Raw genomic sequence first — 22,820 nt, forward strand, 5'->3', positions numbered from 1 at the left:
CCCTCCTATTTGAAGATTGGGAAGAGAGATTTTGCTTGTTTTAATTCTTGGAATATTAATACTCGCTCTTATAAATCCTCTTCTACAATTGCAAATAGATGATGTTGAGGGAACAGAATTCCTTGAACTCAAGAAACTTGAACATTGGACGATTGCCATATTTTCTTTCTCCAATGGGATGTTAATTGATTTAGGATGGAAAAGAAAGACGATAAAGATTTGAGTAATAGTAGCTGGTGATTGTATTAAAGAAGAGAGAAAAGATTTTAGTTGTGATTATGGTAAAGAAGAAGGGAAATGGCACATATTTATAGGGAGAGTTGACAATTGAAATTAATAAGATTTGACTGAAAACAAGAGCTAATTAGAGTTATTCAAAGTTTGAATTGAATGGGTACATGGCCAAGACTCTTTCTTATTTTGGCTTCGGTTATTTTGGGTCTCTTGAAAATTTTCAGCCCCCTTTGTTTATTTGTTACACATACTCCTTATATTGACTTTCAACGTAGAATACTTCTATGGTGTCTCAATTTAGAAACCGCCATCCGTAATTGTACTTAAGACCCGACCAACTAAACTTTCTTTCCAAATTAGGAGTATTTCATGCACGATAATACTTGGCATAAACAACTATTTTTTTGTTGTTTATATTATGGAATAGCATTTTAATCACATATTTGAAAAATGAAGAGTAAGAAGGAATTGCCATGGTTTAAAAAAAAAATTGCCACGAGAAAACTGATAGGATAATTGTATTTTACTTCACATTAACAAACAAGAAATAATGATGACGAAGTAATAAATATTCAAAAAAAATTACTTTGCATTTTGACTTTTTTAGGCTGCGGGTACATTAATGATCTGACCTAAATGCACCTTTTCATGATCAACTTTTACATCATATCAGGGTGCACAAATGAAACCGACAAACCACACCAACTCGATAATTAAAGTCAAATCGAGAAAAAAATCCGACTATAATTTTGTTTGATTTGGTTTGGTGTTGGAAAAAAAACCGACCATATTTGGTTTGGTTTGGTTTGGTTTGGTTTGGTTTTAACTAAAAAAAGTCAAACCGAAACCAAACCAACCCGACATTATATGTATAGAAGTTTTAAATATATTTAATATATAAAAATATTTATTGTAGTGTCGTTTATAAATATTTCTTAAGCTTTTTCATAGTTTTATCTTTTAATGTATTATTTCAAGCTTGGGCATATAATTTTTGGATGCTCCAATAAGTTTTATAGTCCATAAATGTTAGTAACTCAAATAAATCCTAAACCAAAGTCAAATCAATAATAATGCTAATAAAACATTCAATTCAATTGTACTATGAATGAAAATAGTATTGGATATCTATTTTTTAGTTTTTCCATGATTTAGTTAAAATGTACTATAATTTATTTTTCTTTTAGTGGTTAGTCATGTAAATAATAGTATTTATTAGTCGTAATTTTAAATTATATTTGTTTTCATTATGGCTTATTAATAATATTTATTTTATGCAATTTTATTATTTTTATTGTTGAATATTTTAGTACAATGTCATGACTCGTCTCATATTTATGTTATTTTATTGAAAACACCTTATATAGTTCTGTCTTGCTAGGATTAAAGAAATATTTGGAGCATAAATTTTATGTTTTGTGATATGAAGACTTTATGAAAAAACCCGAAAAATTCGAGAAAACCCGAGTTTAAAAAATCCAACTTTTATTGGTTTGGTTTGGTATTTAAATTTGATAACCCGATACAATTTGTTTGGTTTGGTAATTAAAAAATCTGAGCCAACCCGACGTATGTACACCCCTACCTGTATTGCTAAGTGGTGCAATGGTTTTTTATAATTTCTCTCTTACTCGTAATTTTCTTTTTGAGATGTGATTTATTAATTAGAGTCCACACAAGCATCCTGACTAAGTGTTTTACTGGTATTAGCTTAAGAAGAAAACGATGTTTTGTGTTAGAAAGGATAAAACCCAAAAATACTAGTGCAAGACAATGTCATTGCTTAATAAATACTCCGCCATAGTTTTCTCAATCCATTTAAAATTTAAATCAAGAGGAGCAAAATATCTCAAGCACAATCTGATGTTCCCAGCAAGTATAGTATGCAACAAAATAAATATGGTAAATTTAGGGTGTCAAATGGGCGGGTTGAGCTGATTTTGGGCGGATCAAAACGAGTTGAGTCAATAAATGGGCGGGTCATTTACCCGTCCAAAAGTAACTTGGACTAACATGGGTTGGTTCAAGTTGGGCTAAAATTTGGGTCATAACCCAACTCGCTCAATTCTTATCAAACTTTAATTAATGTGTATTATTTTCTTATGAATTGTTTAATTATCTAAAAAGACTTTTTTCTTTTGTTATGGTCATATATAACATATCAAATAAAAAATTATTACAAAGATATTTTTGCGAAGTTACTCATGAATCAATTTGAGCTAAAAATCAACCCAATTTTAAATGGTCTGAAATAGGTTGGATCAAGATGTACTGAGTTCAACGGATAGGCGGGTCAATGACCATCTCAACTTTGGGCGGGTTGGGCGGGACAAATGAATTGGAGCTTAAATTGCTATCCCTAGGTAAATTAAAGGGAAAAGTACGGAAATAGCCGAAATTCGCTCAAACTTACCAACAATTAGCCGGCAAGAACTAAAATAGCCACAAAATGTTTGCACAATTTAAATAGCTGTCAATGATCTTTCGATTATGTTAAAACTTTTATTTGGTCAATCCTGAACTTCCATCAAGGTTCTCTTTTTTATGTCATTCTTTCTTGTTAATTTAACCTTGAAGAACTTCAGAAACTAAAATTGTCCATTATTTGATTTTTACACAAAGATTACGTAGAAATTGCACGTTCCTCTCTTTCCTTAGCATAGCAAAAGGAAGTTAACAAGGCCGTCTTTCCCTTTGCTTGCTCAATAATCTAGTCTGTATCACAAACTTAAACTCTACAGCATATTATTGTTTGAGTTTAAGTACTTCCATACACTAATAGTGAAAGTCACCTAAGAATAATTAAAATAATTGTTTTCAACGGGTAGCATGTAGTTAAAAATTTGTAGTTAAAATCGAGTTTAAAAATTTCTCTACGACACATGTATCTAGCATGTATCTCACATGTATCTAACACACATGCATACACATGAGATACATATTTAATACATATGGGATACATAAACGATACATATGGATACACAAGAGGAAACACATCTCATCTTTTTTCATGTTCATTTTTCACTTCGATTTTGGCTCAATTTTCAATTCAAACTACTTCAAATCGTCCAAAAATTAATATTCAAGCTCCTTGAGATGTACCCAATTTATTTCAACATCCACTCTAAACATTGGAATTACCCTAGCAGTTTACTAAACCTAACTAATTATAAACATAAAGGAATTGGAAAAATACGCTAGCAAATGACTACTAAACACCTAACACACTTATAAACGCACCGGAAATTTAAAAAAAAATACGCTAGTAGTTGAATACCTAAATTTTTATAACTTAAATAAGCTAAGCAACACAATAGAGTTAGGCCTTTTCTTCACTGGGTTGTACTCAACTCTTCCTCTTAGGATTCCTAACTCCAACGTTCTATCTAATTTACTTTTTAAAAAATTACACATTTAAATTTTGAGTTTTAGTATTTATCATAAAAGAAAGATGATGTCATCTGGTGATTTTATTTTGTCTAACTGAAATTGATATTTAAGAATAAAATCCATTAACTTGGTTAGATTTTATTACTATTAAGATTGACTAGAATGAAACAAGACGAATAAGAGCTTAAATGCAACATAAAATAAAATAAAACAAAAAATAAAAAATTATTGAAAAGAAACGATCACAGAGTATAGGATTAACATCATCAATATACAAAAAGGGAAGACTCACGGTCACTGAAATGCTAAAAATCAATTGCCTAATATTGATAGCATTTGGCTATTATTGGTAATATTTTATCAATAGACTAATATTGGTAGCATTGTTGTTCTAAAAGGACAAACTTGGTAATTTTCCTAAATTAAACCACCAAACAGAAGGGGACAACAAGATTTTCCAGTGAAAAACTTATTAAAATTAGCGAAGACCAAAAATCATGAGATCTCCGGTTTATCAGCTAAAATAATACCAGTGACAAAGAAAGATAAATATAGCAACGAGCGTAACGGCCGCAAAACAAGTGAATATAGAAAGATTCATATAAGATGAGCTAGTGTTTACACCGCTCCAACGCTGCAGATTGATACAGATTTCCAAACACAATCTCCAGTGAAGAACCGGATCTTAGGAACCCCAGACCAAATCACAATCCCATGTTGTTTTCTAATTTAGTTCACTTGCGTGTTTTAAGATAACATTGATGGATTATTACAAGCGGCGGAATCCATCACAATATCAAAATCACATGTAATCTAGACAACTAGTATAAACAGTATCATAATCACATGTAATCTAGATAACTAGTATAAACGGGATTTTACGGGTTAACTCTTGAAGCGTGAACAAAGCTCCTCTATCATGTGAGCCTCCAATTCCACAGCAACTCAATGAAATCTCCACCACCCGCACGATCACGTTCTCCGAACGTTCCACGGTCTTTTGCTGTGTTACCCAAATAATATCTGGAAATAACAATTTCGTGTGGGCGAAATTTCTAGGAAAAGAGGCTGAAATTCGGCTACCATGTCTTCCCCCGCTAGGTGAAAAACCTTATGTATTTATAGCACAAGTTTTAAGGGCTAAAATATTTTTTTCAAAACCTGTTGGGTTTTACTTTCCACCAGAAAAATGATTCATTTATTTTTTATTATTTAGGCACAGCATGGACTACAGAATTTAATTCACAAGGCTTTCAATTATGGAATTAATTTTTAATTTTCGATATTAATATCCACCATAATTAATTATGAATTATTTCAATAAAAATTCATAATTGCACTCCTTGTTCAATTTCAAAATTCATCCATTAAATCTTATTTAACTCCCCATGTTAAGATTCAGATACTGACAATTACATTTATTGATTATTTTCTTTAGACTTTCGCTTAATTTATTTCATGTATCAGATATAAAATTCACCGGTCGGGTTTACACGTGAAAACTTATAAGCTTTCATAAAGATGTATCATCAATCTCTAAACTGAGACATGGATTCTATCAACTAACTATTACTTCGCCAATGTACATTATTATTATTATCCAATTTACCAGGCATATTGACCCACGAAAGGATCTCGCCTTTTAATAAATCAAAACAATAATAATATATACAGCTAATAATAATTATATCAAGATTAAGATTATAAGTACATTTAATGACTAGAGAGTTTATTTTATTAAGTCAGTATAAAATACTTATCTCTACTTGGTCCGTTTAATACATACAAAATGTACTAGCACAAGAAGTTAGAATTAAACCATTCTCGTAATCAAGATAAATTATATTTAATCTTGTGATACAATCATCCATGATGGTTTGTCCAATTCTATTATTAGATTGTGAACTCAAACTTTATACTTATAAAAACCGATGATTTAATCTTCCGTGTATAAGCTAAACTTTATACACTAAATCATCTACTATATAAGCAAAGGACACAAACTAATATATGATCTATTTAAAATTTTATTAAAACTGAATAAATAATTATTTCATAATAAATACTATATCTAATCCAAACCTATGTTTAATAGTATGGGTATTTACCAGACGGGCTGGACCATACTGGACATGGAAAAAATAGTCCGTCCGGTTAGTGGGGCTGGCTGGTTAGTGGGCTGGGATTCCGGGCTGGTAGTGGGCTGGGATATTCTGAGTTTTGGTGGGCCTGTCCGGGTTCGGGCTTATCGGGTCCGGACCGGGTTAATTTTTTTTGTTTTGTTTTAAGTATATTATGTTTTCTTGTTCAATGTAATTGTTACTTAAGTGTTTGCAAACTTTTAAATAATAAAATAAGTATTTTAAGGTATAAAATTAAACTTTTAAACTTTTAAGTTTTAAATTTGAAATTTGAATTTTAAAATTTTAAAATTGAAATTAAGTGGTTATATAAAATTATTTAATAAGATAAATATGTAAGAATCAAACTTCAAAGGCATTCATTGCATAATAATACTTCAAATTAACTTATCTTACAAACTAACACATTAAACTTAAATAAGTCTAACAAATTCAAAATAACCCAAATTGTCTCAAATCAACTTAAATACGAATTCATGGAGGACGTACAAGACAACCCTTGATATGCTTCCTTAAACCAGTTGTGCCCTCCCACTTTCGATGAACATTAAAGACTCGACCACAGTTCTTGTACTCTACTTTGCGAACTTCTTCATTTTTTTCTACCACCTCAAAGTGTTCCCAAATATGTGAGCGCACTCTAGAAGCACAGGGTATGATTTAACTTGAACCTAATAAAAATGGTAACCACACTTCATTTGATAATTGTAATTTTGTAGTGGTTACCGTAAATAATTGATAAAACTTAAAATATTAATTAATTGAGAACTTGAGATCAATAAGCAATTCAATAATCAAAAGGGAATTGAGAAAGAGTTGAGTAGAAGAAGAGAGGAAGTTGTGAAAAAAATGAAGAAGACGGAGGCTATTTATAATTATTAAAAAGCTAAGAATGTAATTTATCAATTATTAGGGGGTGGAGGGACTATTTTAGTGAGGGGATAGGATGAAATGACTAAAAGTACAAAAAATGACTGCTGCCCAACGGTCATTTTTTATTTTGACCGTTGGCAACGGTCAGAATTAAAAAAAATTACCACATAAACCGGGCCGGACAGGACTGGAAGGGTTAGCGGGCTAGTCGGGTTCCGATGCACCGATAGCCAAAAAAGGCCCGATCCAATCCGGCACAACCCCTACCCTAGCCAACCCGTTTTTCGCTATTGACCCCATTCTTGTTGTTGTTGGTTTTGTTCACTTGTTCAAACTGCAAGAATTTGAGAAGAGAAACAGATTCGATCTTCCTCTTCACTCACTGCCTTCTTCGGGCTTTCATTACATTTACAACAGTTTGGCGAATTTGTACCTAAAATATAATCGAGTGTCACATCGTGTGGGGCCCATCTAAAGCAGCCGAATCAGATTATACGGAGAATCCCATAATAATCTGTGACCAGTTTCTGCATTTTGGTTAATTATGAGTTACTATTGACTCTGTAAAATGGGATCGTAAAGTATATGCTGCCCCACATGGATTTAAAAAACGACAGATAGTCGATGTAGAATTAAAAGAACGTGTATATAATTGAATAACTCTTAGGACATACATTCCCAAATACTTTTGGGTAAAGTTTGTTAGGAAATTAAAAATGAATTTGGACATAAATTTTGGGACAAGTTTTGACATGTTTTCCAGCTAAAAAGTCTCAAATGGTCATGATTTGGCTATCCTACTTCTTAGGCATTGAAGCTACGTACCTGGACAACTGATGGGTTGCATTTGTCACAAGGCAAGTATGTAATGGACCTCCTCAATCGTGTTCAAATGGAATCATGTAGCTCGGTCTCCACACCAGCTTCGTCTTCAGTAAAGCTATCATTAGCTGGTGGCTCTCAATTTCATGACCAGGCTTTATATCGAAGTGTTGTTGGGGCATTGCAATATTTGACATTCACTAGACCTGACATAACATATGCAGTGAACAAAGTCTCACAGTTCATGCACTGTCCCATGGATTCTCACTGGATTGCGGTAAAACGTACTCTTCGCTACGTCAAAGTTACTGCCTATCATGGATTGTTTTTTGCAAATGCATATCCACATTACTCCATGGATATAGTGAGAGGCGGAGCCAGAATTTAAAGTTTATGGGTTCAGGGTTCTAATTCTTTTAAGTTACTAGGTTCTAAATTAATAATTTGTATATATTCAATGAATTTTTTAAGACAAATACATGAATTGGACCAAAGCGACTGGGTTCGGCCGAACCTCCGCCCGGATATAGTGATTCAGATTGGGGAGGTGATATTGATGATCGTAAGTCCACAACTGACTTTGCTATTTATCTTGGTTCACACCTAATTTCATAGGCTTCTCCAAAGCAAAGAGCTGTATCACGATCAAGTACTGAGGCGGAATATAGAGCACTAGCTTCTGCTACATCGGAAATCACATGGGTAGAGCTTCTTCTTGGAGAGATCGGTTGCTTCTCTTCCTCCATTCCTACTCTTTGGTGTGATAATCTTAGTGCCACCTACTTAACTGCAAATCCCATTTTCCATTCTCGTACCAAACATGTGGAATTGTCCAGGAAAAGGTGGCCGCCAAATCTTTGTCTGTCAAGTATGTGAGCTCCCATGATCAAGTAGCCGATGTGCTTACCAAGTCATTGTCAAAGGCCAGGTTTCTCTTGTTAAAGAGCAAGTTGGCAGTGGTTTCACCCCAGCTCAACTTGAGGGGGAGTGTAAAGGGTAACTGATATTGCTAAGGATTCCATGTATAGAATTGATATTTCTGTAGAATTAGGAGACTTGATCTCCAAGAGTTTCCTTGTAGACTTAGGAGACTTGCTCTACAAGATTTTCCTTGTACATATATTCTGATGTAACCAAACGTTCTAATAGATAGAGAGAAAGAGCTTTTACAGTGTTTACACCGCTCCAACGTTGCAGATTGATACAGATTTCCAAACACAATCTCCAGTGAAGAACTGGATCTTAGGAACCCCAGACCAAATCTCAGCTCGATCCAACAGATAACACAATCCCATGTTGTTTTCTAATTTAGTTCACTCGCGCGTTTTAAGATAACATGGCACGGCATAGTACTAAACTGTTCGATACATATGTGTGCGGGCCAGGGGCGAAGCTATGTGTGTCTAAGAGTGGTCAACTGAACACCCTTTCGAGAAAAATTATACTGATTACTGTGTATAGGGTAAGATATTACTTGTTATTGATAAAAAATAGACTTTGAACACCCTTGCATAGCCCACTAGCAAAGAATTTTGAACATCCTTATTGAATTTTCTGAATTCGCCGGGTCGCCATGGTTAAGTGAATTTGTCAAAGCATAAAGGTTGAAGTCAAGGAACGAACTGAACTACTGAGATGAATATTTATTCCTCGTAGAATGAAGAAAAAAGAACAAATCAAGCCATTTGCAGCTAGCAAGATGGCCTGAGAAACTGTTATAAGCAATATAATTAAGCACATTTGAATCTGAAAGAATGAGTTAGCAAGATGGCCTGAGAAACTGTTATAAGCAATATAATTAAGCAACATTTGAATCTGAAAGAATGAGTTAGCCCTACTCTTAATTATAGACAATGATATGTACTTGATTTTGTCTATGCATTACACTATGAATTGTCAGAATTTTAGAAGAGCTTGCTTCCGAACTCAATTTGCTCTCCCTTCGATGAAGCAGCAGCAGCAAGATCTCTTAGGTCAGATAAGCTCCTACCTAACTTCAAAGCCATCTTCATTTCAAACACTTCACCATTTTCTCTTCTCTCCATGTCTGTTTCTGTCAAGTTGGAGTCAATAGATTCTTGCATATACCTGAAGAAACCAGCGTTACTTCGATACATTTCGAATACCATTCCAACTTGTCCACCATGCTCTACTGTGTTAACTACACTTGCCAAAGCGCCACCAACAATTCCAAGCATAGCTGCCCAAGATCCATGAGAAGGAGAAGAATCTGCAAATGCAGAGCCAATCGCTGCTAAGCCTGTGAGTAAAGGACCAGAGATGGCTAAAAACTTGTTCAATTTCAAGGCCTTTTTCCCCAGCCTAATATATTCTTCTTGGTCTTTTCTGCCTAATACTCCCATTATTTCTTTCATTTCCTCCTCCAATTTCCCGTTCCAGCCATTATACTTATCGTCGTCACTGACTCTTTTGGGCTGTCTTCGACGTTGTTGAGGCCACCAAACAGCAGGTTCAATACGAGTAGGAAATTTTTCAAGCATTACGCCAAGAAGAGGGAGTGGGTAGGCTTTGTCAAGAGCCAATACTCTGTCCATAGCCTTTTTCACATCAATAGCGGAAGGATGACCAATTGATAAAGTTGTTTCGATTTGGTTATACAGATCTTGAAACAGCCTTGTCGCGTTTCTTTGTTCTTCAGCGAGCTGGGATGGTTGGATCTTGTTCATGATCACCAACATGCCTGTGGCAGCCAAATACAAGAAAGTAGAAGACATCTTCAGTCCCAAAACAGGATCACTACTGCTGACTGCAATTCCAGTCATTGTAGCAGCAGCTAAAGTTATCCCGTTAATGGATGTCAAAAGCATATTGTTCCACTGGCTTCTCTGTTCCCCAATATTCCTATGCATTTCTACTCTATCTGCAACTGCCTCCTTGATTGCGTAAAGCTTCTTGATAACCAGCGGATCAGGACCAATTCTTGATGGGCTAAATTGTTTCTCAATTGGGTTGTTGGTGCTTATGGTTGAAATTCCACTAATCAGCTCTTGTTCCTGCACTAATCTCGCTCTTCTTTGAAACCTGGGAAGGGAGATTTTAATTGTCTGATTATTTGAAATATTAATATTCGCTCTAATCAATCCTCTTCTGCAACTACAAGATGATGTTGAGGGAACAGAAGAACTGCAAGAACTCAAGAAACTTGAAGATTGGAGGATTAATGCCATTTTTTTGTTCTTCAATGGATGTTAAATGGTGATTTATGATTGGAAAAAAGAGGAGAAAACCTGCTAATTGATTGTGATTATGGTAAGAAGACATTGGACATATATATATATAAAGAGAGAGAGAGAATTGACAATGGATGTAAGATTTGACTGGAAAAAAGAATGGCAACAATAGTAAGTTATTCGAAGTTTGAATTGAATGGGTACATGGCAAAGACAATTTCTTATGTTGCCTTATGGCCAAGACTAATTCTTATTTTGGCTTAGCCTTTTGCCTGATTGCACTTACTCTTATTGACCTTTTTTTTTTCTTGTCGTCTACTCGTATTGACTTTCCTTATAAGGAAAATTTTTACGGGGTTTGATTGTTTGAAATTTGAAACAGCCAAAACTATACTAACGACCCTAACAACTCAAATCCTGTGTTTCAATTATATATCTCATGTATGATACTACTTGCTTAAATTACATTCTTTCAATTATTGAATTTAATTAAGAGTTAACCACATTTCTTGAAAGTAAAAATGATTATTTTGTATAAATTTATAAGTGGATTTACGTCATTAACCAGTCAATTACAAGCAAGAAATAATGAAAAAATGTACGATTATTTTTTCGTTTATATTCCGGCCATATTTATTGTTTACTTTTCTAGCCATATACATAGATTACACATTGAATATACATAATTATACATATATAATATATAAATTATGCATATATTATACATCCATCGGCTATTTTTAGTTTAAGCAATTGGATAGACGACTATTTGGGTTAATTTTTCTATAATATAATTAAAACACATACATTAGACACCGGTTCTCGGAAAACAAGATCCAAACTGTTATAAAAAAAACATATCTAGTTTTCTTTTTCTTTTTCTCTTTTTTCAGTTTGCATGATCAAATTATTAGCTCGACCTGCGTTGCAGATTGATGAGAAGAATTTTACGGGATACCAAAATTTAAAAAAAAATTATTTTGTAAGAAATTCGAAAGAAACTAGATTGAGTGCGTGAGTATTTACACAATTAACACCAATTAGCCATACTGAATTAGTTTCATGAATAATTAATTGCAGTCTCTACATTTATCGGCCAGAAGTAATAGCATTTGAAAGGCTTATTAAATTATAATTCTCTACGTTGATTCTAAGATAAATCATTTTAAAAATCACGTGGACTGTCAATTTTCCGAGATTTTTGGAATCATATGATATTGTAGTTGTAAAAGTTCATATAATTCTAAAATACTCCTGCTTTAGAAGACAACAAGGAGTATATGACATATTTTTCAACTCAGGAGACGGACTTTATTTATTATTTCAAAGATGAAAAAAGTTTCAAATTAAGATTAATGCCTTTTACGTTCATATAGCCAGCCACTGTTGAAATCCTAAAGCTGATCAGCTTTTACTTTCTTGAAAGTTGTATACCTCGTGTTCAGTTCTGAGCGCTACTACTTGCGTGTGGACCTTTTACTACCTGTATTAAAAGTTCTACCTCAAAGCCAAGATAGTATGGCTACATAAATAATGTTAAATTGTGAAACGTATTATACTGTAATCTTTTGCCACAATCTTTGCTTTCTTGAGTCACATTTGAAGTGCGTTACAACTGACAACTTTTCACATTGCCATGTGAGAAACATTCTGAGTATGCACTTGCTCTATCACAAACAAGCCATTTTGTTTAATGAAGATGTCTTGCTTTTAAAAAGAATAGAAAGAAAGAAAAAAGTGAAGATCAGAACAAAATAAGCAACCATTTTCAATATCTTTGAACTACACTAAGAGATGTTGCCATGTTCATATATCAACTCTGAGGATTTCAAGCCTTTTTTAAAACCATCGACCTTGCACGTAGATTCAAAAATATTCCCCTGAAAATTGATAAAAACAGAGAGCATTAATAATACTGTGATTGAAATCATAAAGATCGGAACATACTTGACTGTAGCATAAACAGCAACAAGCAGGGAAATGGTGCATACCAGCAACATGCGATAATACTGTGAAAGATCACTCTGAATTGCAGTGGAACATACTGGTGATTTACCCACCCAACAACTGGCCAAAACTGCACATTTAAAAAGAATACCTACAGTCATCATTCACTAAAGAACAGAATTAGAACCAAATTGGACTTGGGAGAGGGCGAATTTGACAAACCGTCCAAGCTGTATACTGCACTTTTGGATATTCCCTCTTGATATTAGATTTCACCTGGATCCAGGGTCTTCCTATGAATAATACAAGATAATGTTCAGCCAAAACCTTTATTCTGTGTGTATATAAGCATACCTCTAACTAATGGAAGGTTCACAAACTTAAATGAGCCAGACTGTTATAAGGAGAAGAAATTTGTAAAGAGACGAGAAACTCATGGTTTGCTTTCCTTTTATGGAACATTCATCACCTGTTTTCGATTGTTTCTAGGATAGGATGGAAGATAAAATGATATATTTCCTCATTTTAAACTAGTTTATGCATTACAGAATGAGTGTTAAAACCTCTTAAGCCTTATTTCAGAGTGTTCAAGAGCTCCTCCTTTAATACTACAAGCTTCTTTGCAATTATAACTCTTTAACTTGATGATTATGTCTATTTGCAGGCCCTTTGACTCCTTAAATAACAAATCCTAATTTGACTGGAAGGCCATTTTTGTCTACTTGGACATTTAGCTGTAGAACATGATGTTGAAGTTTTGCGTGATGGTATACCATGCAATAGTTTATGAGTTAAAAAGTTGAAAGGCAGTGGCAATTCGAGATAGAAACTCACTTTCAACAACTAATCCATAGTAAACCATGAAAAGCAAGTTATTCCAGGGTGACGATGTAACTTGTTCCAGCAACACCTGAAACAATTTAAAATGCAAGTTCACATTCTTGTATATTTATCAGCATTGTTTATTCAATTCTTTCTCTATCTGTTAACATTATTTGGCAAAACACTAAACAAGTAGACTTTCAAGCAGGGCAATGTGGCAATTTACCAGGCCGTGAGTGTATAGTTAAGCAGTTTTATTAGTATAGATTCACGTTGAAGACAAAAAAGGAGGTAGATCAGATCCATAAAGTACAAGATAAATGTGTAACTTCTGCTTACAAGATAGAATATCCTGTTTCCTGATGCTTATCCTAATCATCCACAGAAGAAAGGGTTTAGCATACCTTTTTGGCAACTGTACTCTTGTCTCGTTTCCCCTTGAATATTTTGTCCAGTAATAAGTGAAGAAAATGTCCAAATGGTCCAAGATAGACAACGCCAAATAGCTGCATGTAGTTACAGCCAAAGCAGATGATGACATCCCAAATAGCAGCTTATACACGCAAGCAGAAGAATATGATACAAATGATACTAAATGAAAATGATTTTGATGTGCCCTGTCAGAAACAACCCCGAAACTGAAGATAATTAGACACACAATTGCAACTAAACTTAACCTACACCAATAACTACTCCCCAAACTAGTTGAGGTCTGCGGTATGAATCCTCTATATCCATTATTGCTCTACTCGCGCGTTGCAACTAAAGTTAGCCAGGAGCAAAAGTTTTATATATATGCGTACAGGCAACTACTTACCCTGTTTTCAGTTTCTCAAACCTCAATGACAATCTTTAAAGCAACTCAAGATATTGAAGTGATCTCAAGCATATTCCATGTATAGTTCTACTTGTAAGATTCCGCTCCTCTTTTAGGATTTGACAATCTCGAAGCGGAAATTATAAGATTAGCCAGAAATAACCCCTCTTCTCCTCAACAAAGTCTACAGTTCTAAGACTCACATGCAGAAGCCTTTGTGCAGTAGGGGCAAAAAAAAAAGAATAACTGTAACATCCTTTGCGGCTCATAACCAAAACACTTTTTCCCGTAAGTTGTAAAATTTTCGTCTAGAAGAAGAACAAGAATCTGAAATCAAGTTATCCGTCCAACCACCAGATGGGCATATCTGAAGTATTTATCCAAACGAGAATGGATCACTGGGATCCTAACATAAAGATTCAAGAGAAAATGATGTCATCTGTGCCAATGTAAACTAGAGTGCATTTAAGATCAATTCTGCTGAAATATGCACTCTCTTCAGCACAATAATTCTGCCATATTAAGAAAATTCTGAGAAAAGCTGATCATGTTCCCCTGGGTGACAGTTGACATGTAAATTTACCACTTCCAATCTAAGCTAAACAGCATGCTAACGACGAATTGGTTCACTTGGCGTTAGCTTCCTGTACCTGATGCACTTGGAGGCAAAAATTATGTACAGTTGGCATGACATAAAGAGACTAGGGCTTAAGGTTATGGCTGAGTGATTGAGGCATAGAAGTTCTATATTCCAAGCGACAACACTCAGTGTGTCTGCTCTAACCTTGACCGGCCGGTTTACTCAATACAAGTACTTATGGGTTATATCAGGCTGCCCGGAATATTTGTTCATGTGCGTAAACTGGCCGATCACCACCATCATCGAAAAAGAAGCGACTAGTGTCTAAGGTAGTGTTACAGAACCAAGCTGGCCTTTTATCAAAAGAAACAGAGACCAATACATAAATGTAACTGTGACACCCTACGCGAATCCCACATGGACAAAACATGGAAGAGAAACTGGGTAAATAAGTAGACAGGCCTTAGACTCTAGTGACGCGCTTTAAAGCCGTGCGGGGCTAGGCCCAAAACGGACAATATGACTAATGGGCTGGGCTGTTATAGTAACCATGGGAGTGCATAAATGCTAAAGTTTCATCAGATTAACAAAGTCCAACGTACACGAGCTCAGATAGATAAAATGCAACCACTGGAGTGCATAACAATTTGCAAAAATGACCTCCATTTTGTAGTAAAAGTATAAACCCATGCAAAGAGAAGCAAGAGAAACCGCACCACTTTGAGGAGAAGACGTCTGACTTGAAGTTTCTGAATGCCAGTGATCTTCTGAGCCACAATATCACTAATCGCTGACAACACTCCCGCAGTTATTGCCTGCCATCATAAGTATTTCCAAAGATTCAATCAATCAAAGAATATCCCAGTACCAATTCTGCTAAGCAAACTTAGCAAAAACATCAAGAAAGTACAGGAAAAAAAAAAGGTGTGATCTTTGTACCAAGATAGAAAATTTACAAGAAATTAAAGAAGACCCACATCATCAATTAAGCTAACACCTCAAAATAGCCCAAACCCACTTCACAAATCAAAGAGAAAAACTGAAGGAAAAGAAAAAGACTGGTCAAGAGATGAGGAAAAAGGTGTGACCTTTGTTCGTAAAGGGTGTTGCTGAAGCTGTAACAAGTACTGTTGCAGACCCTTTTTCGCTATTGACCCCATTCTTCTTGTTGTTGGTCTTGTTCACTTTGTTCAACTGCAAGAACTGGGAAGAAGAACAGATTCGATCTTCCTCTACACTCACTGCCTTCTTCGGGCTTTCATTACATTTACAACAGTTTGGCGAATTTGTACCTAAAATATAATCGAATGTCACATCGTGTGGGGCCCATCTAAAGCAGCCGAATCAGATTATACGGAGAATCCCATAATAATCTGTGACCAGTTTATGCATTTTGGTTAATAATGAGTTACTATGACTGTAAATGGGATCTTTGGAAGGTAAATAAAGTATATTCTCCCTCTTTTCCTACTTTGTCCCACCCATCAATTTTCAAACGCGATCACAGGTATTAAAAGAACACATAATAGTTGGTAGAATAAAAAGAACATCATACATATAATTGAGCAACTCTTATGTTCTACAATTATTCTTTTGGAAAGTCAACATAATTTTTTACTATCATTATTCGTATTGAGATTCGACTAAAGTTGGATACACACTAAAGAATTTTATATTGGAGGTAAAACACTGCCGAATAAAGAACAACTCTACTTGAACCTAAAACCTCTGAGGATGAAGATGTACCACAATTAGTTACTCAGCTTAAAGTTTGCTCTTATGTACTGTTGTTAGTTTTTCGAGAGAAAAAAATTGGTTAGCAATACTTTTATAGATAATGGGAAAAGACTACTTTAGCAAGGTGATTATAGACAGTAATGTTAGTCCCGCCAATAATGTTGTATTTGTAAATAGTAATTTTGGGAAATATAAGTTATCGTAATGAAACAGTAATTAATTCGAGCCCACTGAATTCACAGTGTTTCCTTAAGGAATTTAATCCCCTCTTAGTACCCAAGGTTATGAATTATTTCCTCCTATGATAGAACGAATCACACACTGGTGTAGCGGTACTTCAAACCTCAGTGTTTCAGCGAACACAAAGTTCGGTAGCAAATCACACTTACAGTTACTTTGTTTGAAGTTAAAACAATGCAGAACAAAGGAGTAGAAACTCAGAAAATCGTATGGAAATGCTGAGAGGAAGGAGTGCAATGTATAGCCAAAGTTGAGCGTTTTCAGTTTGGTGTTTCTTTCTTCAACAGTTGCTGCACATATTTATAGCAGTCAGCTTTGAAGATGAACGACCCTCCACCCTCCATGGTGGAGCATGCACTAGCTTGTTTGTGGAGCAAGCACTTGGCCATGGTGGGAAGAGCATTAGGTGGCTGCTATTACAGCTGGTGGTTAATACACGGATTGGAACATATCCATTACAAATGCGGATAATCTTACGTTAATATTTACTATTAATAAATAAATTTGGTCCAAAAAATTAATCAATCAATTGACCAAATTCGAAGCCGAAGCCGAAGCCGAAGCCGAAGCCGAGCAGAGCGACGACGACGACGGCGCGAGGCTTGCTTTCTTCTTAACACTTTAAGAGCTACAAGAAGAGCAATTATATATATACCCACCAAAAATCTTTTCCTCTTCCAATATGGGACAATGTCTCATTGTCAAGAGGGGAAAATTTAAAATTTTACTCAAAATTTTTATTTTTCCCTCGATTTCCCATTCACCCAGAATTAAATCAGCAACTCCCAAGTCTTTCATATCAAACTTGCTATTGAGCATACGCTTAGTAGCATTTATGTTGGCAATGTCATTACTCATTATCAGCATATCATCCACATATAGGCAAACAATGACTATGTAATTTGGAACATTTTTAATGTACACACATTTATCTTAAAACTATTTGACAACATTGTTTGGTCAAATTTCGCATGCCATTATTTGGGTGCTTGTTTTAGTCCGTAAAGAGACTTAACAAGTCTACATACCTTCTTTTCTTTACCTGGAACCACAAACCCTTCAGGTTGTTCCATGTAAATTTCTTCCTCCAACTCTCCATTTAAGAAGGTCGTCTTAACATCCATTTGATAAATTTCAAGACCATACACTGCAGCTAATGCTACTAACATCCGTATGGACGTAATTCTTGTAACTGGAGAGTATGTATCAAAGTAGTCTAGACCTTCTCGTTGTCTATACCCTTTGACTACGAGTCTTGCCTTGAATTTATCAATAGTGCCATCATCTTTGATTTTTCTCTTAAAAATCCATTTAGAACCCAAAGGTTTATTTCCAGGAGGAAGATCAACCAATTCCCATGTATGGTTGTTCAATATGAATTCTATTTCACTATTGACTGCCTCTTTCCAAAACAATGATTCGGAAGAAGTCATAGCTTCTTTAAATGTTTGAGGCTCATTCTCCAATAAGAAAGTCACAAAATCTGGTCCAAATGAAGTAGACGTTCTTTGACGTTTACTACGTCTTGGATCCTCCTGATTACATATACTTTCTTTTGTTTCTTCCCGAGGTCGTTTAGATCCTTCACCAAACGACTCACATTCCTTTTTATACGGATATATATTTTCAAAGAACTCAGCATTATCTGATTCTATAACCGTATTATTATGAATGTCGGAATTTTCTGATTTATGAACCAGAAATCGATATGCTTTTCTATTTGTTGTATATCATATGAAAACACAATCAACGGTTTTCGGTCCTATCTTTATCCTTTTGGGTTTAGGAATTTGCACTTTTGCCAAACACCCCCACATTTTAAAATAATTCAAGTTGGACTTCCTCCCTTTCCATTTTTCATATCGAATGGATTCTTTGGCACGGGATCTGAAACGCGTTCATTGCACACTATATTGATTTGTGCTCTTCTAATGGGTTCAGTTTCAAATAATTAGGTTTAACAATTATCTCCATTTTGTCCTCTCGTTAAGCATAGGTTTGCATAGTACTAGTCGTGAACGAATGATAAATTGTAGTATCACGCAGCTCTAATTACTCCCCCAGCCTAATATTTCCTTTTACTATTTTTCGTAGATCCAATCCTATAATTCTGACTAAATAATGGAGTACAAAATTTACAAGTCACAACTAAGTGAGTCTTGAAGTGGTGGCTGATGACAAAGGTGGTAGTGGTGATTGTATGGTCAACATTGTGATTTGTGGTAATAATTGCATATCAAAATTGGTGGTAATGGTAGGCACTAGTGACTGAAAGCGGCCGCGATTGGGAATGGTGGTTGATGATTATGAGTGTGCAATGAAAACCAGTCCTAGCAATTCTGTGGTGAGCCGACGATAGTAAATAAAGTAATAGTAAAAATTAGAGGTACCTTCACATGAATGGTTAAATGAACACAACCTTAATAATTTTAAAGCTCATTGTAAGTCTAAAGGAATCACATTTGTTCAAAGCAAATAAATAAATGTAAAAGAAAAAATATTACACTTAATGACTTGAGATTTAAATTATTTAGATCCAAACCCTCCATTTAGTAAAAAGAATGGGGCCAAAAATAGGCGTTAAAGGTACCAAACAAACGAAAGAGAAATGAATAGAGTTTGTGAAAAGGCCATCTCAACTCTTGAGAAATTGGAAGTTTGTAATCCTCTACCACCCAAATTCCTACCACTCACTAAAGATGGGTTCTCGATTTGGAACAGAAAACCTCATCCACCCACTCTCACTCTCTCCCACCAACAAATCTCTATTTTTTAATAATATATATGTATATAATAATATTTTTACAAATATAAATATTAGTAATTGTTTTTCCTTGTTGCCTACCACCAACTCCAAGATTGGTATTTATCGATAAAAAGGCAGCCTCTTTTTTCTCTGTCCATATATAAGTTGCTATGACTGAGCTCTTTTAAGCTCTCAGATTTATCTTTTCAAGAATTAAAAGATTCAATCTTTTGCAAGGTGGTAAGTGTTCTTTTATCTCTTCATCAACTCTTCTCGTGTAATTAGCATTCCTTTACTACTTTAAACACAAGATTGTAACCTTTTGTCCTCAATTTATTCTCTTTCAGCAACCTTAGAGATCTGTCATTGAGATGATTGTATTTGGATCTGAACTGGTGAATGCTGACACAATTTGCACACTTAATTAATTGTTTCTGTTGTGTTGTTCCCAATCTTTTTTACATCCTATTGTGTATATAAAAGCGTTCCTCCTTCTTCAAAGAGATAAAAGCAATTGACCCTTAAGGATAGATTCAATATTGTTAGAATCACATGTAACACACCAAATTACATAAAAGAGATGAGGCTTTTCAACATTTTGGTGTGATTTAGGATGGATAAAGTAGTTAAAATTTATTGTTAAGAAAGAGTGGTGTTGAGGGTCATTGAATCAAACGGATTAATACATGTACTTGTGAAAGTTTATATACTCTTCAAGTTGCCTGCACAATGATTTTAAGTCGATGCACAGGCTCAAGATCATGATAAATTTTCAAATTCCATAGCTTCTTTACTTTAGCCATTGCAATTTTAATGACTCTTGCACGAAGTGTCTCATGACAAGTTAAATTATCATACTTTCTAATAAAACTTAAACTTAGAAAATTTACTTTACTAGAAGATTTATGAGTTGGTTATCATAATACACATTCTCACTTTCTGTTTATTCTCTTGTCACTAAGGAGAATGGTCTTCTGGATAGTTTCTCAGTCTGATTTAGATATTTCTAAATTAGATGGATTAGTTTTTGCCTCGAAACACCCAGATCAGTTTCAAAGTCTTAATTTTGATGGTTCATCTATAAACTGCTCAGATTATTTGGAAAGATGAGAGGAGGATTGTGGCAACTTGGGCAATCGATCACTAGGCGTTTGGCTCAGGCTGATAAGAAGACTATTGGTCGCAGATGCTTCGCTTCAGATGCTGAACTCAAGAAGACTGTTCTATACGACTTCCATGTTGTTAATGGGGGCAAGATGGTGCCTTTCGCTGGTTGGAGTATGCCTATCCAGTATAAGGACTCAATTATGGACTCTACAATAAATTGTAGGGAGAACGGTAGCCTCTTTGATGTTGCTCATATGTGTGGCCTAAGTCTCAAGGGAAAAGATGCTATTCCTTTCCTAGAAAAGCTTGTTATTGCTGATGTTGCTGGCCTTGCTCCTGGGACTGGTACTCTCACTGTCTTCACAAATGAGAAGGGAGGTGCAATTGATGATTCGGTGATCACCAAGGTTACAAATGATCACCTCTACCTTGTCGTAAATGCGGGTTGCAGGGACAAGGATCTTGCACACATTGAGGAGCATATGAAATCATTCAAGTCAAAAGGTGGTGATGTTTCATGGCACATCCATGATGAGAGATCACTTTTAGCCCTTCAGGTTAGCTCGCTCTTTCCAACAATTGGTACATGCCAATGTGCTTTATATAAATATGCTCTTATCATAAATAGGAGTATAATGTTTATCACATGCTCTGAGATCTGATCAATAGATCGAAAATGGGCACTTTAGTAGACAAGGATAAGAAAAAGCGACATCCATCTTCACAGTGGATATAGAATGTGAAAATTCAGGAGATCATTTAAGCGGTTGTGCTTTTTTGTTTGCTAATTCCAAGCTCTTAGTAAATTCACTTATCTTAGGAAACTTACAGGAGCTGCATTTCATGGGTACATTCTTAAATTTATTTTTTGTCGTGATAGTTACAGAATTTTTCGTGGCTTCTTTTTTCAGGGTCCCCTTGCTGCTCCAGTTCTTCAACATCTGACAAAAGATGATTTGAGCAAGATGTACTTTGGGGAATTCAGGGTTTTGGACATCAATGGGGCACCGTGCTTCCTCACAAGGACAGGGTATGTTTCTTTTCTTGCTTTCCTCTTCAAGCTTGAGTGCTGAGTCTGTGCCTGGGAAAAAAAAAACATTATCCTTTAGTTTGATTTACTTTTTAAGAATATTTCTGAGTTCAAAATCAGAGTCTTTTCAGATAAATGAACAGTACCAAGCATTTCGTCCGGCAGATCCTTTATTAAGTGTTAAATAACGGGTTATTCCTTGCTTGTCTGGTTGGTCGAATACCCCTTTGGTATTGCACACTAAATATGTAAAACAAGCTATGTCTGTATCCACAAGGCAACTTTTCTCTGTTTCTTGTTATTCAGTGTGCTAATTTCTCTCCATGCAATTATTTCCTGCTTCCTATTACGCTTAGCAATTGATCCTTACGCAAGAAATCTTGGCTTGAGACAAGCACTGATATAATTTCTGTGTTTCGAGAGGTTTTCAGGTATACAGGTGAAGATGGATTTGAAATTTCGGTACCTTCAGAAAATGCTGTTGACCTTGCAAAAGCTATTCTGGAGAAATCAGAAGGGAAAGTTCGGTTAACAGGTCTAGGAGCTCGTGACAGTCTTCGGCTTGAGGCTGGTTTGTGCTTATACGGTAATGATATGGAGCAGCACATAACACCTGTAGAGGCAGGGCTGACATGGGCCATAGGGAAGAGAAGAAGGGCAGAAGGAGGTTTCCTGGGTGCTGAGGTAATACTAAAACAAATTGAAGAAGGTCCTAAAATCAGGCGAGTTGGCTTTTTCTCTTCAGGCCCACCCCCTAGAAGTCACAGTGAGATTCAAGATTCAAATGGACAAAATATTGGGGAAATCACCAGTGGTGGTTTTAGCCCTTGTCTTAAGAAGAACATAGCAATGGGATACGTAAAAACGGGTAACCATAAAGCAGGCACCAATGTCAAGATTGTGATTCGAGGGAAGTCCTATGATGGAGCGGTTACCAAGATGCCTTTTGTACCCACCAAGTACTACAAGCCATAATAACTCCTTGTTGCATCTTAAACTTGTTGATTCCTCTAATTGCTACCTTGTTCTTAATGTTTTTGGTGAAAGCGTAACTCTGAATACTTCAATCTACATGTTTCCTCTTTTGCTTTATGAGTTCCTTTCAATGCAACATAGACCAATTTGATTCTTGCATGATATGTG

General features: G+C 35.2%; 3 protein-coding genes across 4 annotated transcripts; 1 reads left to right on the forward strand and 2 right to left on the reverse strand.

The window, feature by feature from the left end:
* Window positions 1–9,118: 9,118 nt before the first annotated feature.
* On the reverse strand, window positions 9,119–10,648 carry LOC104088161 (probable F-box protein At4g22030). The gene has a single exon (XM_018768083.2). The coding sequence runs from the start codon at window positions 10,646–10,648 to the stop codon at window positions 9,365–9,367; it is 1,284 nt and encodes a 427-aa protein (XP_018623599.1). The 3' UTR covers window positions 9,119–9,364.
* A 1,534-nt stretch (window positions 10,649–12,182) lies between these two features.
* On the reverse strand, window positions 12,183–16,344 carry LOC104088160 (peroxisomal membrane protein PMP22-like). Its single transcript, XM_009592798.4, has 7 exons — window positions 15,906–16,344; window positions 15,534–15,632; window positions 13,825–13,926; window positions 13,433–13,508; window positions 12,821–12,891; window positions 12,643–12,728; window positions 12,183–12,531 (listed from the first exon to the last, which is right to left on the reverse strand). Exons 1-7 carry the CDS (start codon window positions 15,975–15,977, stop codon window positions 12,480–12,482), a joined length of 558 nt encoding a protein of 185 aa, XP_009591093.1. The 5' UTR covers window positions 15,978–16,344; the 3' UTR covers window positions 12,183–12,479.
* A 3,164-nt stretch (window positions 16,345–19,508) lies between these two features.
* LOC104088159 (aminomethyltransferase, mitochondrial) lies at window positions 19,509–22,811 on the forward strand. Of its 2 annotated transcripts, none has more exons than XM_009592796.4 (4): window positions 19,509–19,780; window positions 20,634–21,204; window positions 21,559–21,677; window positions 22,109–22,811. In XM_009592796.4, exons 2-4 carry the CDS (start codon window positions 20,647–20,649, stop codon window positions 22,650–22,652), a joined length of 1,221 nt encoding a protein of 406 aa, XP_009591091.1. In that variant the 5' UTR covers window positions 19,509–19,780; window positions 20,634–20,646; the 3' UTR covers window positions 22,653–22,811. The 2 variants fall into 2 exon arrangements, with proteins under 2 accessions (XP_009591091.1, XP_009591092.1); XM_009592797.4 differs by having other exon boundaries at window positions 19,639–19,777.
* The last annotated feature ends 9 nt before the right edge of the window (window positions 22,812–22,820 follow it).

Source organism: Nicotiana tomentosiformis, chromosome 2 (genome assembly GCF_000390325.3).
Source record: "Nicotiana tomentosiformis chromosome 2, ASM39032v3, whole genome shotgun sequence".
NCBI classification, from domain to species: domain Eukaryota; kingdom Viridiplantae; phylum Streptophyta; class Magnoliopsida; order Solanales; family Solanaceae; genus Nicotiana; species Nicotiana tomentosiformis.

Bases quoted from the DNA above. Each gene is read 5' to 3' on its own strand.
- LOC104088160 (XM_009592798.4), bottom strand. From the start codon at position 15,977: ATGGGGTCAATAGCGAAAAAGGGTCTGCAACAGTACTTGTTACAGCTT. The intron at 12,729-12,820 runs GTTTGTCAAATT...TTAAATGTGCAG, and splicing joins TGCAGTATACAGCTTGGACG to TTTTGGCCAGTTGTTGGGTG. The intron at 12,532-12,642 runs GTATGCACCATT...ATCAATTTTCAG, and splicing joins AGTATTATCGCATGTTGCTG to GGGAATATTTTTGAATCTAC.
- LOC104088159 (XM_009592796.4), top strand. From the start codon at position 20,647: ATGAGAGGAGGATTGTGGCAACTTGGGCAATCGATCACTAGGCGTTTG. The intron at 21,205-21,558 runs GTTAGCTCGCTC...TTCTTTTTTCAG, and splicing joins GATCACTTTTAGCCCTTCAG to GGTCCCCTTGCTGCTCCAGT. The intron at 21,678-22,108 runs GTATGTTTCTTT...AGAGGTTTTCAG, and splicing joins TGCTTCCTCACAAGGACAGG to GTATACAGGTGAAGATGGAT.
- LOC104088161 (XM_018768083.2), bottom strand. From the start codon at position 10,648: ATGGCATTAATCCTCCAATCTTCAAGTTTCTTGAGTTCTTGCAGTTCT.